The 18922-nt window shown below is 38.8% G+C and overlaps 1 protein-coding gene across 1 annotated transcript in view; it reads left to right on the top strand.

Moving 5' to 3' along the window:
- Positions 1–18922, top strand: part of LMO7 (LIM domain 7) — a 195823-nt gene that overhangs the window by 147205 nt on the left and 29696 nt on the right. Inside the window, exons 13-18 of the mRNA XM_047080733.1 lie at positions 1146–1865; positions 2839–2868; positions 9949–10066; positions 12126–12268; positions 13594–14026; positions 15790–16101. Of these exons, the coding sequence (XP_046936689.1) occupies positions 1146–1865; positions 2839–2868; positions 9949–10066; positions 12126–12268; positions 13594–14026; positions 15790–16101 (1756 nt within the window). The remainder of the gene's footprint in view (positions 1–1145; positions 1866–2838; positions 2869–9948; positions 10067–12125; positions 12269–13593; positions 14027–15789; positions 16102–18922) is intronic.

The raw sequence follows: 18922 nt of genomic DNA on the forward strand, positions 1-18922 counted from the left end.
GAGCTTGGAAGTCTATGGAATTAAATATTCTTCACAGTAATGTACAAGATAGTACATGTGGTATAGTCTGTGCTTTTGGAAAATTATTTCTAAAAAGCTTTTGTGAAAGTTGACCTAATTCTGTGGTTTTGTTATGTATGGAGATGTGGAGAAAGGAAATAACTTTTTTTAAAAAGTTTTTATTTAAAAATTTTCTTTGAATGTTTATTTTTGAGAGACAGAGACAGAGCACAAACAGGGGAGGGGCAGAAAGAGAGAGGGAGGAACTGAATCTGAAACAGGCTCCAGGCTCTGAGCTGTCAGCACAGAGCCTGACGCGGGGCTCAAACTCAGACCGTGAGATCATGACCTGGGCCAAAGTCAGACGCTTAACCGACTGAGCCACCCAGGCGCTCCAGAAAATAACTTTTAGATAGACACCAGGGCGCACAAGTCTAGTGGGAAAATGCAGAGAAAAGATTTTTTTTTTAAGTTTATTTATTTATTTTGAGAAAGGGAGCTGTGCATGCACCAGCAGGGGAGAGTCAGAAAGAGAGGGAAAGAGAGAGAGAATCCCAAGCAGGGTCCACGCTGTCAGTGTGCAGCCCGACTCTGGGCTCGACCGCACGAACCATGAGACCATGACCTGAGCCGAAATCTATAGTCGGACACCTAACCGACTGAGCCACCGAGGTGCCCCCATTGGGGTCTTTTTGAATGCTTCACAGCATTTTATTTTTTTAATTCTGCTGACTACCTGTGCCTATTGCATAAAGTGCTTAATGACCGACTCTTTAAAATCTGCAAGATCGCTGCTTCGCTGGGATGGGGGCTATATCACTGTGGGTGACAGAATACGGGCAGGGTAAAAGCAAGTACGTATTCATCAGGGAGGTGTGTGCTGTCTACGTTTTAGCCCCATCAGTTGGCCTGGACGGCACCCACCTTTCTTGAGAAGCACACGCTGCATTTGCTTATTTAAATGGTATCCAAGAAAGTCACGGGTGATGGCATTAAAGGCTAGTCTTTCTCCCAAGCAAGAATCCCTCCTGTGACTCCATGACATAATTCACCCATGGTAACTGAGTAGTTGGTCTGCTGCCTAATTACCTGTTCTACCTGAGCTTAATAAGATTCTCCCTTCCTTTTTCTTTTCTGTGCTTCAGTCAGTTTTTATTACTTCAGGCCCTCCAAACATATTCTGATGACATCTTGTCTTCTGAAACAAATACCAAAATTGATCCCACTGCCGGCCCCAGGCTCATAACACGCAGAAAGAATCTCTTTTCTGCACCAGGGTATAAAAGAGATGACCTCGAGATGTCAACCCTAGACCCTGATTTAGAGAATGATGATTTCTTTGTCAGAAAGACTGGTGCTTTCCATGCAAATCCATATGTTCTCCGGGCTTTCGAAGATCTTAGAAGGTTTTCTGAGCAAGATGATCCTGTCGAGCGAGATATAATTCTGCAGTGTAGAGAAGGTGAACTTGTACTTCCGGATCTAGAAAAAGATGATATGGTTGTTCGCCGACTTCCAGCACAGAAAAAAGAGGTGCCTCTGTCAGGGGCCCCAGACAGATACCAGCCAGTTCCTTTCCCTGAACCCTGGACTCTTCCTCCAGAAATTCAAGCGAAGTTTCTGTGTGTACTTGAAAGAACACGCCCATCCAAAGAAAAAAGAAAGAGCTGTAGAGTGTTAGTGCCTTCCTACCGGCAGAAGAAAGATGACCTGTTGACTCGCAAGATCCAGTCCTGGCAGTTGGGGACGACCGTGCCTCCCGTCAGCTTCATCCCTGGCCCCTGCAGTGAGGCAGACCTGCAGAGGTGGGAAGCCATCCGGGAGGCCAGCAGACTTAGGCACAAGAAACGGCTCATGGTCGAGAGGTCAGAGTGTGTTTCTGCAAGGATGTGGCTTGTAATGGATGGTCTTGTATAACTTTTCTGTGTGAGAAAGTGGCATTGTGTTGCCCAACTCTGCATGTCACAAGCCATTTTGAAGCATCCTGCAAAAAGTTGTGTTGTTTTGAGGAACCTGTAGTGATTTCATGGAAAAAGTGCAATTCCATATTTGCACATCTCTAAATCTAGAGGCTAAATCTAGAGGCTAGCTGAGGCCTGTTTAAAAAAGGTGTGAACATAAGCCTTGCCTTTGGCCTTAAGGAAGACTATGGTACTATTTGCAACATGATGTTTCATGAAAATGTTACATTTACAGACTTTATAGTCTCATGTCCAGGCATTTCTGAAACAGTCTGGTTGTAGTTTAGTTTTCTGTGTTTCTCATAATTTGGAATGTATGATTTCTGTGTAACCATGTCCCTTGAAATATGGCATTGCAAATTTCATTTAACTTGATTATAATTTTTGTTTTTGACCTAGGTTCCTTGGATTGTCAATATGTGACTTTTTAAATTTCTAGTTTAAAATTGAGTGCAGACTTTATTAAATGCATGAATGTTATTTGCTGTCTGCTAAATTTTACATGTATGTAATTATGGCCATAATGTGTCTGCATTTATGTGTTATGCAACTTGCCATTTTGATGTTCAACTTGTTCAACTTTGGGATGGACAAATGTAAGGCTGATTAAAATCACGAGATCCAAATGCAACATTTTATTCTTGACAACAGGAAGTTTTCTGTTATGGATTTGTTGGTTCAAGGTAAATTAGGAGACTGTTTATCTTGCTTAATTTGATTCCTTGAGATATGAGATCAATTAGAATTTGAGACATTAAAATGTGATAAAACTTTTTGAGTTTTGTCCATCTCAGGTTAGAATCTTAAAGTTATTGAACATTTAGAAACTAACATAACCGAAAAATGACTTTTAATTTTTGGTTTTCTGATTTCTTAGACTCTTTCAAAAGATTTATGGTGAGAATGGGTAAGTTTTTTAGTTTACTGTAAAAGAAAAAATCTTCGCATATTGTTTGTCCTTTGTATAACATGTCGTCGCACTTCTGTCCTGGCATGTCACTAAATGCGGATGCTGTGTGCTGTGCATGTAACTTTTTAAAATGGGGAATTTTTTTCTTAATTTTACAGCTTAATGATGATAATTCTGTATCCAAGTGTGCAGTGCATGAAGTGCTATATGACTGCAGTAGGTTTTGTGTTTATTAGAAGTTTAAAATCCAAGTTGTTTTTTTTTTTTTAAATTTAAGGAGTCGATTAAAGGTAACACAATTACTTGCCTAAGATTAGATATATTTGGTTTGGTATTTGATTGCCATATAGACCAAAATTCTCACTGCTGGATGTTGAAGCCCTAATAAAGGTATTTTAGAAAAAATCTATGATGGAAAGAAATATTAGCATTTACCTTGAAGTTGGAATTCATACAGGTGGTATTATCTATACACTCCTAGCTTATGGAGAGGTTCATTAGTCAGGGTGGTGAATGACATTAATATTCCCTTAGTAGAATTTGGAAGTATTTTCATGATTCCTGATTAGGGTAAAAAGTTATAATATGGCTATGTTACAGCGCCAAATCAGCTTTCCAAATCTGCAAAAATTAAAATCTTTTAAACTCTTCTGGAAATGTTTTCCTTTTCTAGAATAATGGAGAGTTAAGAGCAAATGCTGCCATACTTTTACTGCACACTGGAGAATCATTCATGCTCAGGGCAGGATAACCAGGTGGCTGCATCTCAGTATTTTCCATCAGACTTGCAGTAATTTTGTGAATCTAACTGCTAATAGTTTTTTCCAATAAGAAGAAAATTTAAGTATGTCAAATATTTTAATCTGCCTAAGCCTTAGTAACTAAGTATATTCCCCTACTGGGATTTATGTCATCTCTAAAAATCTCCAGTTTTGATAGCATTGGATAATTTTTAGAGTGTAGGAATTTTGGAACTTGCTAAAATTACTATTTAAAGCAATATAACCATTCTAGGTGTCAAAAGTGTAATTGAGCCCCGGGCAACTAATTGCAAGTACTTCTCAGCCACTGATTTTAAAAATCAGGCTCCCAGCATGCTTTCAATGGGCCATGCAAAGGCACATTATTCCCTATCCAGCTCCTCAAGTGCTTAAAGATTTCTCACTGGTGAGGGTGAACAAGGCAATTGTCAGCATGAAGCTTAAGCATCTGCTAATCTCAATTCACCATGGGAAAGCTGTTTTAACTGATAAAAAATCTCTGCAGCTTCAAGCATTTTGAATGAAAACTTGCAGAATTTTTATTGCTAATAAGGCTTTATAATCTAAACAGTTTGTTTTTCTGAGTATAAGAACTTGATGCGAATATAAACATGTGCGGCCATTTCAATGACTGTACATGTTCCTCCTTGGGGATACCCTGTATGACTGGGTTAAGAAAAGAGAAATGAAACCCAAATACCAAGTTTAGAAAGCTAAGGATTTTTCTGGTCTAGAGCTAGCTAGCAGCAGCAAATACCTTCTGTAGACTATTTCAAGATTGTTGCTTGTGTGGTACAGTATTTGTTTTAAAAGCCTGTTCTTCTTACAGTTTAGCCAAGGTTAACACAAATAAAGCAAGATTGTCTGTAAATTGAAATTGATGAAAGTAATGTGAATATGTCTTCAGAAAACTAGAGTGTACTTTATACCACTTGTAATCAAAATCTTTTACATGGGATTTTTCCCCCCATGTTCTATTGGTTACCAATAATTTCCTTAAACTGATTTGCTGCGATGAAAAGAAAAAATTGGATTGAGTACAGGCATTTAATCTAGAACTTGTTTCCTGTGGATAAACATGTTTGTAAATGTTTATCCACAGGAAACTAGGGATATTTCTTCATGATATTTCTTGGACGACATGTATGTGGTTGAACTTAGAATACTTACCTGGAAAATCATTATTGCTCACCATCCTGTGATTGAAAAATGCCTGCCTGTAGCATGAATGCTTTCCTTTTGGTAAGGACCAGGTGAAAGAGAAATGTACATTCCCTTTTGAAGTCTTAGAGTGTTCACTTTTGGCTTGCTTTTATTTGGCGCTTAACATCTGTCACTTTATTTTTACTCTGATGCTTTATATGTGGCGGTCATTTCCTCACGTGTGCTTTTGTGTCGCATGGATTTGTCTGTATGGTTCCATGACATTTGAAAACATGGTTATGATGCCTCTTGGTCAAAGCTGTTAATGACAAAGTTATTGTAAGGGTATATAGCTATAATTTGTGATATGACTGAGCCATTAAATCTTCTGCCAGGATCAACAGGAAATGAAAACTGATTCAAGGTGAAGTTGTAATCAAAGGCAACTAAGAGATACATATTTCACCTATGGGTTTTGGCCAAAAGATTCTATAGAACTGTAAGGACACCTAAGAAAACAAAAAGGAAAGGACAATAAAGTTGATGCAAGTTTCTGGGGATTTTGTCCCTAGGGGACGTTCAGCAGTGTCTGCAGACATTTCTGATGAGTTACATCGGATGGGTTGGGGATGGAGGTTTGCCACCAGCACCTAGTGCTTTTATATCCTGGGATCCTGCTAAATTGTCCTGCCAGATGCAGGATAGCCTGTTACAGTAAATAATTCTCTAGCCCAAAATATCAATAGTGCTGCTATAGGGAAACCCTGACTTAGACTATCAACCTAAAAATGAAAAGTTTCTTATATTATCATTCTAGTTTGTGGCCGTTCTAAAGCCTATTATCCAGGTTTTAGTACTGATTATGCTTCAGAGAATTCCTACAGCACCTAATGGGAATATATTTAAAAGTGCATAAGTAAGTGTATTCCTCTCTTTCCTTGAAAGTTCAGGACCCCGGGGACCCCAAACTTAGTATCATGGAATTTCTACTTGCTGTTTAAGGCAATCAGTGATTTTATATTTAGTAAATTTTGCTACATGTTAGTCCTTTTTGATCCCTTGCTTCTTAGATATTACTTCTTAGACTATCTCTGGTCCTTAATCTCAATTCTATGAGGTAAAGAGGTTGGTATTGGATGCATTGTAGAGACATGAAGAGACACAGCTATTGCAGCTTTCCTGAGGACAAACATACAGCTAGTGAGTGGTAGAACCAGACTAGGACATCATTTAATAAGATAATCCATGCAGACCACTTGCCAGTGTTGCTGGCACATAGTAAGCCCTCTGAAGTTTAATGTTATGCTGTTAACTCTGATAAGGAAGGAAAGAATTCTTCATGATCTGGCTGAAAGACTTCTGTACTCAAAAAGTTCTAGATTTTATCAGTGTGGCCTGGGGTGACCTCTCTAGTCTGAAGCTGTTTGGGGAGTTAGTTTTCAAGAGATCCCATGCAGCCATGTTTGCCTTAATAAGGATCATTGGTGTGTAGCACCTGATGGTTTTTAAAATACGATCAGTATAACCTTCCCCTTTTCTCATAATAATCCCATTCTGGCTTAAGTGATGAGGACCTGAGGCTCAGAGAAACTAAGTGATGTTACGTTAGGGTGAAAATTGGTGCCACTTCCAGGCCTGGAACCCTCACCGCAGTCTCCTGTGCTTGGTTCAGCCTGCATGGAATGTGCTCAGGCTTTATTTAGGTAACTTGACATCCTAGGGAACAAAGGGAACTCCCATTTCTGCCTTACAGAGGGATTAGTCTCTTCTACTCTGTTTGGCTCACTTGGTTCATACTGGGGGCCTCCTGGGTGCCAGGCTCTGTGCTCTTAGCTACCAGGAGGACGATGTAGCATATGCTCATGGTGAATGTATTTTCTGAAAAGACACCTGTTAAGGTTTTATAGTGCAGGAGGATGAAAGCTCAAAGAACGTACATGGCCATTTCTGGGCCAGCTGAGACCATCCAGCCTTCCCTCCCACTGGAAGATTATTAAAGTATTAGCATATCCATGTTTCTTCTGGAACATACATAACCTTATGTGTTGGGTATCCAGATTCCTCTCATGCCTTGGTCCTGAAAATTTTTTTCTTGCCTCTTTTTAGTGAGTCTTTTAAAGTATTAGCACAAAAAGTCTTATTCTTTGCAGTTATAACTTAATTCATACTTTCAAATTCACATAAATCTGGTTTATATTTAGTCATACCTAGTTAGGTATATATTTTTAAAGATGCAATATATATAATTATATATGTATTCTGTATGTAATTCCTTAATACTGTTTAGTAGATCCTACAGTGTTTTCTTTATAAAACTTTGGGGAGGGAATCTTAATTTGTTATACACATAAGAAACATTTCGAGTTTATTTTTTGCTTGATTAAATATGATAAAACTTTCCTCATTCTTGCCATCGATGTTAAATGCGTGTATCCTGTGTGCCTTGTTATACATCAATGTGTTTTTCTCCAAATAACATGTGGACTCATGAGGGAGATAAGCTAAGCGCACACACACACACACACACACACACACACACACCACGCACTATAATGCTGAGTGTTAATGCCAGGAGGAAGGTATAGCTAAAGCACTAGAGAAGTAGAGAGAAGGGACAGGCCACTTTTAGCATGGAAGAGGTAGGAATCACTACCAAAGTGGTAGAATATTCTGTAGAATAACACATATATGAGCACCTACCATGGGCTGGGCACTCTGCTAGGTGTAGGTGATATAGAAGCTGACAGACTAAATCCCTGCTTTATAATCTTACAGGATGAGGCAGGTGATTTGTAAATAAACTTTTCAAATGACAGTAAATGCTATATGGAGAAATACTATGAGGAGAAATGGTGAGGGATAAGGTGACCAAGGGAGAGGGGCATTTGCTCTTTTTTATAGGGTGGTTAGGGAGGGAAATGCTGAGGTAACATTCAAACAGATGACTGGAAGTGAGAGGTAAGCCATATGGTTGGTTGAAGAGCTTTCTGGGTGGGTTGAAGAGCAAGTAGAAAAGCAAGAGGTTGAGCAAGGAAACCAGTTGGCTGGAGCAAGGTGAATGAAGGGGAACACGGTGGGAGATGAGCACAGAGAGGTGGGCAAAATCCAGGCAATGTCCTAGATCTTAGAACAATCTGCTTTTAACTCGTGTGAGGTGGAAAGAAACAGATGGGTGCAGTGTACATGGATGTCGTGGTCTGAGTGTAATTTTGAGAAAATCCCTCTGGCTGTGGTATTGAGCATGTGCTATTTGGGCAGGAAGGTGTAGAAACAGGAAGATTGATTATTGTAATAATCCAGGTGGGAGATATAATGGCTTGGATCAGGGTGGTAATGGCAGAGGTGGTGAGAAGTGGTTGTATCCTCATTATATTTAGAAAGTAGACAGGATTTAATGATGGAATCAGTTATGATGTATTAGAGAAAGAGAGGAATCTGGGATGACTCAAAGAATTTTGGCCTAAAATCTGGAGGATGGAGTTGAATTTTACCGATGAGTAGATTGTGGGGTGAATAATCATGGTTTTGGTCTGTTACAAGTCAAGTTTGAGTTGTCTGTTAGACTTTCAAGTGGAGAATGAATAGGAAGTTGCTTACACCCATCCAAAATGGAGTGTATCAGGGATCTTGAGGAATGAGTGGCATTTAAAAAAGGCATATATACTGGTGAAGGGCTTTCATGTTGGAACAGTTAAAGAAAGACTCACTGGATCTGGAGGCTGGGTGATAATTTAAGCTACTTTAAAAGTCTAGCTAAGAGCTGGCTGTGTTCTGATCTAGGTGTTGGCAATAGAAGTGGAAAGAAAAAGACACTGAATAAGAGGACTTGATAACTAATTGAAAGTAGGGAGAAGGGAGAGGCAAAGGTGAAAAATAGTTCTTAGGTTTCAAATGTGGATGATTGGAAGCAGGTTACACCATTAACAGCCACAAGCAGAAAAGCAGGTTTGGGGACAAGATTCAGTTTGGCTACACCAACAATAACCATGTGTTTAGTGAGTTATAGTTTACAAAATCCTTCCTGGATATTATTTCAATTGGTCCTTTTACAATTGAGGTGCCTAGGGGATATCCATGTAGGTAACTTATTCAACAAGTAATTGGAATTGAGTAAAGGGAGGATCTGGCCCTGGGCTGTGGATTGGGAGTCATTTGCATAGAAACTAGTTGAATTCCTGAGCTAACTAAGGGCAAGTATGTTATAAAAGAAATGTGGTGATAACAAAATCTTGGGGAAGGCAAAGTTTAAAGGCCCAAGAGGATGTGGAGTTACTTAAATAACTAAAAGTAGAGTCTGTTTTAATGAAATAAAATCCAAAGTGCATTATGAAAGATCTGTGGGAAAGCACATTTTGAATACCCCACCTTCAAAAGCTCTGTCTTCTTTGATTCCTCCAATATTCATACTGGACTCCTCTCACTACCCCACTTTCCAGTGTAATTTACCATCCATTCTGTGTGCGTGTAGACAGCACACATATATGCCTGTGTCTAACACCCCACTCTGTTCATTGTTTCCAATCTAGAGTGAACTGAGAGCTAATCCACAGTACATACCCATGGCAGGAATCCATATTGGGAGACCTGAAATCTGCCAAAATAAAACACAGGGCTATAGAAGTCATTCTATTATAATTGGCTGTTAGAAACTACCTGTGGTGCTTTGAGAACAAGTCCAGGGCAGTGGTAGGGTGGATCTTAGAGAATCCTTGAGAAGAAGCAACACATTTATTCAAGGTATTGAATTTGAGGAGAAAATATCAGGTAATCATTAAATTATTTAATAAGTGCCCAGAAAAGGCAGCCAAACCTTAAAAGATTATCTTTGGGGAAGACAGAAAATTACAGATGAGTGTAGTAAATATTTCTTTCTAAAGTAATCCCTTTATGCACGGGCAACTCCAAATATGAACATTGGATTATTTTTTAGACTCATGCAGGGTTCATTTAGCCATTTTGTAAAAGAATTCACACTTGAGTGTTAGGCTCTTGTTTCTCGTTTTGGAAAAACACCCATTTATCTCTGTAGTGCTATTTCTGTGATATTATCAGTAAAACGTCTAGGTCGTACAGCAGAAATTTAGATGGAATTTCCAAATAAAAGCCCAACCTTCCAGTTTTAACCCTAATCCGGTCATGTGAACCTTGGTTACCATGGGTATTTTTGTCGTAGGAGCAAGTCCATGAGTGATGTCAGCGCAGACGATGTTCAGAACTTGCGTCAGCTGCGTTACGAGGAGATGCAGAAAATAAAATCACAATTAAAAGAACAAGATCAGAAATGGCAAGATGTGAGTACGTTTTATACTGGGAGATGGGAAGACTGGGAGAATGTATTTATTTGACTCTTCCTTGCTTCTCTTAAATGAAAATCAGTATACTTGAAATGATTTTCCTTGATAAGAATTCAGTTCTATAGAAAATGTGATCGACCTCCTGTAAAAGATTTTACCTTTTTGACCTATTACTGTCGCCTATTTTAAAGGTCACTGTGAAAAATACAATAGGAGGTTTATTTTCTCATATTCGCTATGAGTTCTAAAAAATGTGAACCTGCTTCCTTACAGCATGGTTAACTTGTTAACTTGCTTTGGTTGGTTGAATTTGGAGTATGACTGTTATTGAAGCTTGTGAAGAGAAGAGACTTAGCTCAAAGTTTAGGGGTAGCAGAAGAGTAGGGGGTCCAGAACAGTCTTGGCATTAGCAGGGAGAGATGAAGGGGGCTCTGAGAGTTAATAGAGATTTGGGGAGAAATAAGAAATGTAACTAGGAGTACTATTTGGGTTGGAAAAGTAGCTGATATGAATCAAAATCAGATGTTTTCACAGAGCTGACCTATATCCAGATGTTTATATGGATATAGACGTAATATTTAGCTTTGTTCCTGCAGGAAAAAAGCTTGACCTTTTTTTTGAAAGAGGTAATTGTTACAAACCAAAGGAGTGTCTAGAAATACACAATAGATAATTTAAACAGAGCAAACTCAAAAGAGTTTGAGGGCAACTTTATGGGAAGGGCAGAGTGTTAAAATGAACAAGAGGGCCAGAGATAGTAAATCTTCATTTTCAGAGAGATTAGAGTCTATGAAATGAAGAAGAACCCTCTGCCTTGGCTGACACTAAATTCCAGTGTCTCTTTTAGTTGGGAACTCGATTTAATTATCAAGAAACAGTAATTCAATGTCACTTTGCCAAAATACATGGTGGTGGTTTGGGTATGAAAATAACTATTGAGAGGTTATCCATTAAGTCAAGTCAGATGAAAATTCATGCTGATTATCTTGTGGGACTAAATGTACACTGCTTTTGTTCTTTTTGGAAGTAGTTTGTATTGGCTTCAGGCTGTTTTTAAACAGGAGTGGCCCTGTCTACTCTTAAAGGTATAAAGCAAACTTAGTCTGAGACCTTGTATGTGCTTCTGTTTGGACTGAAATGCCACTAGTAATTCTTAACATGGCATTTCTCTATTTTGGAGACATAGAAAAATGTCTTAAACTCCTGAGTGTGACAACCAGCTTAGGCTGCTAGGGCTAATTTAGAAGGAAAATTAAGTTGATTGTCCTGGGGTCAGCCAGCTAGGTTAGACTTCTATTCCTGGGAATATGGGAAACAGATACACTTGTTCCTGTGTGGTCTTCCTTATTGCCCTGTCAGTAGGGGGAGTTTACTGGCTTTGAAATCATGTACTCAAGCCTGGCCTCCCCAGGAAAGCCTTTCCAACCTCTGCCCTCCCCTGCCTCAGGTACAATTGACCACTCCCTCTCCTTCAAACCCCCACCATCCTGTGCAATCCAATCATCACATTCACTGTTGAACTTTTATTGACAAGTCTCTTTCCCTTCAAGACCAAGAGTTCCTTGAGGGGACCCACATCTTCTGCGTCTGCATGTTTGTGGTCTTCTGGATTGAGCTGGGTGTACGTTAGATGAAAGAGCGTGCAGTCATGCTTAACCATTGCAATCCTAGCTCTGTCCCAGTTGTACTCGTGAAATCTGCCATTTCACATGACAGACAGATTATTGGAGTGACATGAGAATAAATTTGAAACAGTTCCTGATATTTCTGACCTGGCACCCAATTACAAGCACTTAGCGTTCTTTGTGAAATGGTCGGGGAGGCAGGAGAAACAGTAATGGGGTCTATCTTACTAGGTCAGGTTTTTTAGACAGACACATGAGATAAAGGTTGGTACAGAAACGCCAGCTATAAAAAGCAAAATTAGGGCACCTTGGCATCAAGTTGGAGTGAATAGTTTCAGCGATGTAATGGGATACTCTGGCAGTTTCCCACCGCTAGAAAGGGTGTGTATGAATTCAGGTATGCCTGTGCTGATGTGATTTTCTTCTGTTAGGACCTTGCAAAATGGAAAGATCGTCGAAAAAGCTACACTTCAGATCTGCAGAAGAAAAAAGAAGAGAGGGAAGAAATTGAAAAGCAGGCACTTGAGAAGTCTGAGAGAAGCTCTAAGACATTTAAGGAAATGCTGCAGGACAGGTAAGAAAGCTGAGTGCATCTCATGGTTGCAGATACCAGTGTTAGAAATCCATATTTTATGTAAGTGTAGTGTGATGGAAGGTGTATGCCAATATTAAACCATAAACAGATAGACATTAAAGTCTCAGTATGTTGCTCTGTAAAGAAAAAGCAAAGTATTGCTGTAATAAATGGTGACTTGGATTAACAAAAGAAATGGGCGCTTAATATAGTGTGCTTTACTTCCTGATTTTTACATTGTATATTCACATGTGATATTGGATGGTGTTGGCTATAATTGGTGCCGAAAATAAACTACTTTTCCTCCTTTTAAAGTGAATTTAGGAATGGAGTGGCCAAATAAAACCAGGTCCCACTCTTCCAAATTGTGTAAAATATAAAGTTCCTTTTCACGTTTTAGTGGTGCGATTAAAATTATATTTTAAAAGAAGACAATATAAACGTAAATGGGAGGGGGTGTATTTTTGGTGTTACAACGTGACAGGATAAAGGTCCAATTTAAACTTTCCTGTAGAGCAGTTGCTGTGAGAAACCTTGGAATATTTCTAGGTCATGGGGAAGGCAAATATGCTTTATGGATAATGTCAAAAAGGAAATGTGCTGTCAGGCGAAATTAAACAAAACTCCTTTGTGCCCTAGAAGCAAATGGTAAACATCGTTTCTTTCACTTAAAGGCAATGCAGTTTGAAAGGTATTCCCTACTAAACAGGAGTGACGAGGATGTTTCATGAAGTTCTCTATAAATATGAATGGTGTCTTTAATCTGTAACAATTGTCCATGTGAGTTCTCTCAAGCCGTGTGAAATCATATCCTAACTTGATCTTCCTGAAGTCTCAGTCCTTTGTGGAAATCTTTTATTTTCACTAAATTGTTTAAAATTGTGTACAGGGAAAAAAAAAGCTCATAATCTTGTAAAGGAAGCCACATTTTTGGAAGGTTCAGATTGGTTGTAAGTTAGTTATGTCTACAGTGTGCTAATTTGGGAAGATTTATGAACTTGTGGGTAAAGCTTTGTGAAGAATCTCTTATTAAATATCTTAATTTTCTTATTAACAACTCTTTACAATTAAAAAAAAATCCCTCTCCAGTATTTGGAAGTATTTGAGAACCTGCTTAAAAAAAAAAAGTCCAGTTCTTACAATTTTTAAGTGTGGCACTAAAAAAATCACGTGTATTTATTCTATTACCATTGTATTGGTTATTGTGTGAAGTCGGTAGCCTTTTTATTCTTTGTCTTATGTTCTTGCTAAAGTAACCCGTGTGTCTCTACCTCCTTGTGCTAAATGCATAACTTTATGGTTACGGTGTGCTTCTTTCTGCTAAGGGAATCCCGAAATCAAACATCTGCAGTTGTATCAAGAAGGAGGTTGCATTCTTCTGATGATATCTTGCATGAAGAAAAGCTTTCCCCTAGACTGACCACGTCAGAAGCAAGTTACCAGAGTGAAAGAGTAGAAGAGAAGGAAACAACGTATTCTGCAGAAGTTCCTAAGCAAGATTCTACAACTTTTGCAAAAAGAGAGGATGCTGCAGCAGCTGAAATTCAGCTTTCTTCTCAGAGCCCCATGGAAGAACAACACCCAGACGCTTTGTCTTCTCAGCATTCACCGAGTACACAAACCGAGTCGACTCGAATTTCAGCCTCTCTCCCCAGAAGTTACCAGAAAACTGATACAGCCAGGTTAACATCTGTGGTCACGCCTAGACCTTTTGGCTCTCAGGCAAGGGGAATCTCATCACTCCCGAGATCCTACACGGTAAAAAAAAAAAAAAAAAAAAAAAAAAAAAATGTGTTCCCAGTTCATTTAGTCTGTTCTCAGGAGCACGGTGCTGGTAAACTTATGCAGAAGTTTGAGCTCCATTTACTTGATGTATAAAATGTACATAACTTATGTATAAAGCAATTCCAGCCGGTTTAGATTCAAAAGACATTCAATGCTTAAAATATAACAACTCTGTGGAACTATTTTAAACTTTAAAGTCAATGAAAGTAAGGCTGATAACATTTTAAAGAATGAATAAGCTCTTTCTAAGGCAGAGCATTTTTTTAGTGTTATGTTTTCTCAAATACAGCTTTTGTAAAGTATTAGGTTGAACTATGTGAAGATGCTAATAGTTCTTTTTGACCTACAAAACAGCAATTTCATATGGTTTAACCTGAATGTTTTCAGGTGCCTTATGAACAGCTTTCTAGTTTCCTCTGAGTACCCACTCTATTAGAATTTACTATGCTTGAAAGTGGTTATTAAAATGTATTTCATGGTTCTAGTTATATTGGGATTTTTAAGAATATAGAAAATGAAGTTGTTTGCCCTGAGAATGAAGCAGTAATGCATACCTGAAAGTGGATGTATTAATTTTAACTCTGTGTCTTAAGATCAGTGTTCAAATTCTTTCTACTTCTGCCAATATTGTATCCTAAAAGCTAAGAAAAAGCTTGAAAGAAATATTTAAGGTAAGGAAAACCTGCATAAACTAGCCAGGGAACTCCTAATCATTATATTAAGTAAAATAGAGATATATTTGGTAGCATAAAAATCAAATATATATGACTCATTACTAACATATCAAAAGACAATTTATAGAGTCAGAAAAATGTTAGTCAGATGAATTCTAGATGTAGGGTTAACATCAGTAAGATTTAACATGCTCCTACAAATGGGTAAGAAAGGATAAGCACTAGAAAACCACTAGAAAAGCACAAAAAAGATAAGCACTCATGTGGAAATGAGTAGCCAGTTTAAGGAAGAAGGAATTCAGATGGCTGATGACATAAAACACATTGAAGCATGTTCAACTTCATTAGAGCAAGAATGAAATGTACAGCTTTCAGTCATCAGACCGACAAAGATTTAAAACATTGAAAACGTCTGGTGTTGGCAAGGGTGTAGAGACACAGCCATTCTTGTACATTACATTAGGAGTGCACTGCTATAATTTTTTGAGAAGATATATATATATATATATATATATATATATATATATATACACACACACACACATATATATACATGTAATTTATATATTACATTAGGTTTTTTAATATTGCATTTATTATACATAAAATATCTTTTGGTCAACAAGTATACTTTTGGAAACCTATGAAAATAAATATTCCAATTGTAATAATATGTAGGTACTTGTTGCAATAATTTTGGAGGTTACAGAAAACTTGAAACGACATTAAATACATATCAAGTGACTAATTTGTAGATATCCCTACTATACAGCATTCAATAACTAAAAAGTCTAGTCTAGAGATCTATTAAACCCATCAGAATGATGTAAATGAGCAAAGAAAGTTTCAGAAGTCCGTTTTAATATCAACACTTTTGTAAAAACAAGTCCTCCTCCCAAAACATCATGTGTCTATCCGTTAGCATGAAAGAACGTGCTCCAAACTTTTAGCATTGGTTGCTGTGGGAGGTACGTTACTTTTATAGTTTTAAAGTATTTAGTGTATGTATTTTTTAAACAGAAATCTAACAAGGCCAAGCTTAATATGATGTTTTATTTTTAGATGGATGATGGCTGGAAGTATAACGGAGATGTCGAATATGTGAAGAGAACTCAGAGCAGTTTGGTCAGCACCTCTGTGCACAAACCTGACACGAGCCAGCTTGCTACCAGCAAGTCCAGTGAGAGAGAGGGAGTAGCGGTGGGAGAAGGTGTGATGCAGCTGCCCTCCCCTACCCCCTCCTTCTCATCGCTTTCCCAGGAAGAGGCTGCCACTTCTAAAGCCACACTGTCTTCACCATCTGGCCCTGACTTAATGTCTGAGCTTGGAGAAGGGGGAAGCTCACCACAGACGGAGGTCTCCAGATCCTCACAGGTGAATTTGGGGAGGTTCCTCGTCACCCACTGCTCTGAAACATAAGTATTTCAATCTGCAAACCATGCTTCTGACCTCTAGGCATTATTATCTGGGCTGATAATGTGGAAAACAATATTGCATTTTATTTTTAGCACATCTTGGGAAGAAGGAGGCCTCTTCCACCTTTGAGTTTATGGATCCAGATTACCCTTATGATGTGTGTGAATCGAGGCTTGCTGGACGAGTCTCTTTAGGGTTTGGCTGGTTTTACTCTCTACTCCTCATTTCAGCAACTGCTGCCTTATACTTCTAGTACTCAGCAGTCCCTGGTTCAGCTGTGGGGGTCACTTGGAAGGTTATAGATTCAGGCCTAACAGGTAAGTGAGTAATAAAAGCCCTTTCTCAGGGAAATTAACTGACCACAAGGGGAAATTGGTACACATACTACATGCTGGTCTCTAGGGGCTTGGCATTTCTTTCCTTGTATAAACCATCTAGTGACTTAATACTGATTTAGAAAGTCTACAATTTTGTCCCGTTTCTTGTATCTTAAAGGGAATATTGAGGCTTAGTTACAGTAGAACAGTTGTGTTCTGTAACATTTGGAGTCCAAACAAGATATGCCATCAGATGAAAGAATGACTGGAGGCCATTTATAGTTTTTCCTAATTAAAATCACCAAGAGAATTACTAGGTAATGAATGCAGTATGTTTTACACGTAAGTTAAAAGTTGTTGGTTGTCCAGAGAACAGAAAGCTTTTCTTTGAAAAAACAAAACAAAACAACACCTTTGTTAAACAGTTTGATAGCTGTATGAACCCCTTGGCATGGAGGAGCTTGTGTGATTCTTTGACTTGTCAGACATTCTCTGGTGCTTTACCGGAATAGATGTGTTTTCCAAGACACAGCATCAAGTATATAACTTGGCTTAAGTTATAGTAACGAAATAACTATGTGCAATAATTGGGTCTGGTATATTTACTACAGAAAAGCTTTACAAGTTTATGTCTTCTTTTGATTTTGGAGTCCTTTGTTCTTGAGAAAATTTGGGAATGCAGGAAAGTATACATGATGAAAGCCACTGGTTGTCCCATCATTTAGAGGTAGTTGTTGTTAACATTTAGGCATATGTCTTTGTTGTTCCCATGCATGTTTACAAACATAGATCTAAAAATATTTCTTCAGCTTACAAAAATCATGAGTTGTAAATTTTTTGCTTCATTTTTAAAGAATGGGAAAGATATCATTAGCATCATAAGTTTGAGTGGATCAGAACAATCGCCTGTGGTATATACTCGGAGAACATAAGGTACTGGTGGGTGAATAATAAAAACAGAAACAAGGTGTCTTTTGTTTTACGGACTTGGGACTTGCGTGTTTGCCTTCACCTTTTCAAATAGCAAACCCAACAGAACAGCCTCATTAATGTATTGTGCATGAGGGGGTAGTCACTCCCTCGGGGTGGCAGCTGCCTAGCTACATCCAGGGATTAAGAACAAGAGGCTAAGTGTGGTGTGGGGGTGTGTTCCAGGTTATTGCAGTTCAGAGGAACCTGAATTAACATGGCATGGATCCAGGTTTCATCATTAATGGATTTATGCTCCTTTGTCTCCAAGCTTGAAATGGTATCCTACCAAGCAAAATTAGGCTTTCCCAAATAAAGCAGTTGGAACTCTTGAACACATGTATATGTCATACGGTGACTTACCTGTCTCTGAGTTGCTTGCACTATGAAGAAAGCATCTCGGGTACCGTCACCTGCTCTTGTCACTGAGAAGGAGCTTGCTTGCCTTGGGAATAGGACAGCCAATGACTAATAAGTCAGAGGTGTTTGCAACACCCTTCCAAATGTTTGTCCAAACTCTGTAATTCTAGGTGTTCAGAGAATAGAAAAATCACAGATAATATGTGGGTGAACATCTAGATGTTTTGGTAGCTTTGTAAGTGTTCTTCAGGTCTTCTTTCTCCTTCTTACTCATGCTTTCACTAGTAATGTCCTTTCATTTCTTTGTTCCAGCATCTCCCATGATGTTCTTTTCTATCTTTGTTTCCACTACCCTGATTCTCAGGCCCTTTCCCCATCAGTGCAAATATTTTGTAAATAGTCACGTGTATTTGTACATTCTATGCAAGCCTGATGTTAGATTGACTTGCAGGAGGCCAGGCTGCCCTTGGTAATTTCTCTGCTGCAAAGCCTCCAGTGGCGCTCTGTGGTCTGTTCGGTGAAGTTCAAAGCACTCAGGAGAGCGCTGGGGTCCCTCAACACTGGTCCCCAACTCCCTTTATAGTGCTGTAACAGCTGTTTACTGAGTGCTTACCATGTGCCAGACAGGATTCTCAAGCTATTTCTTAGTCCTCAGTGATCCTTGTATCCCTGTTATGCTGTTGTGGAATTTGAGGCGTGGAGTGGTCATGTTCCTTGTCCAAAGCCATACAGAGTAGTGAGCGGTAGAGTCAGGATTTGAAACCAGGCAGTCTGACTCAAGGTCGCCCGTACCACACTATGTTGTGGAAAAAAGAATTGGAAATAGATGACCTGGCCATACCGCACCACTTGCTTTTTCTTGAATACCTAGTATGCTTTCTTAAACACATCACAGATATTCGTTCTTATTGTTCACACATTCTAAAATGCTCATTTTACCCATGTTTGTCTTGTGAAGTCCTCCTGTTCTTTCAAAGCCCAGGAGGGTCACTTCCTTTGTAAATCAGGACCTCTTCTTCCCCTAGTTGGAATTGAACTTTTCACCTTTGAAAGTGTCATTTGCTGAATTCGTCCTTGTTCTAAGTGTTCACCGTTTCTCCTTCACTGGTGTTCTGTGTACCCTCCACAGCCTT

This window comes from Lynx rufus, unplaced genomic scaffold (genome assembly GCF_022079265.1).
Source record: "Lynx rufus isolate CCGP_SWC_20201006 ecotype Redwood Valley unplaced genomic scaffold, mLynRuf1.p SCAF_1, whole genome shotgun sequence".
NCBI classification, from domain to species: Eukaryota; Metazoa; Chordata; class Mammalia; order Carnivora; family Felidae; genus Lynx; species Lynx rufus.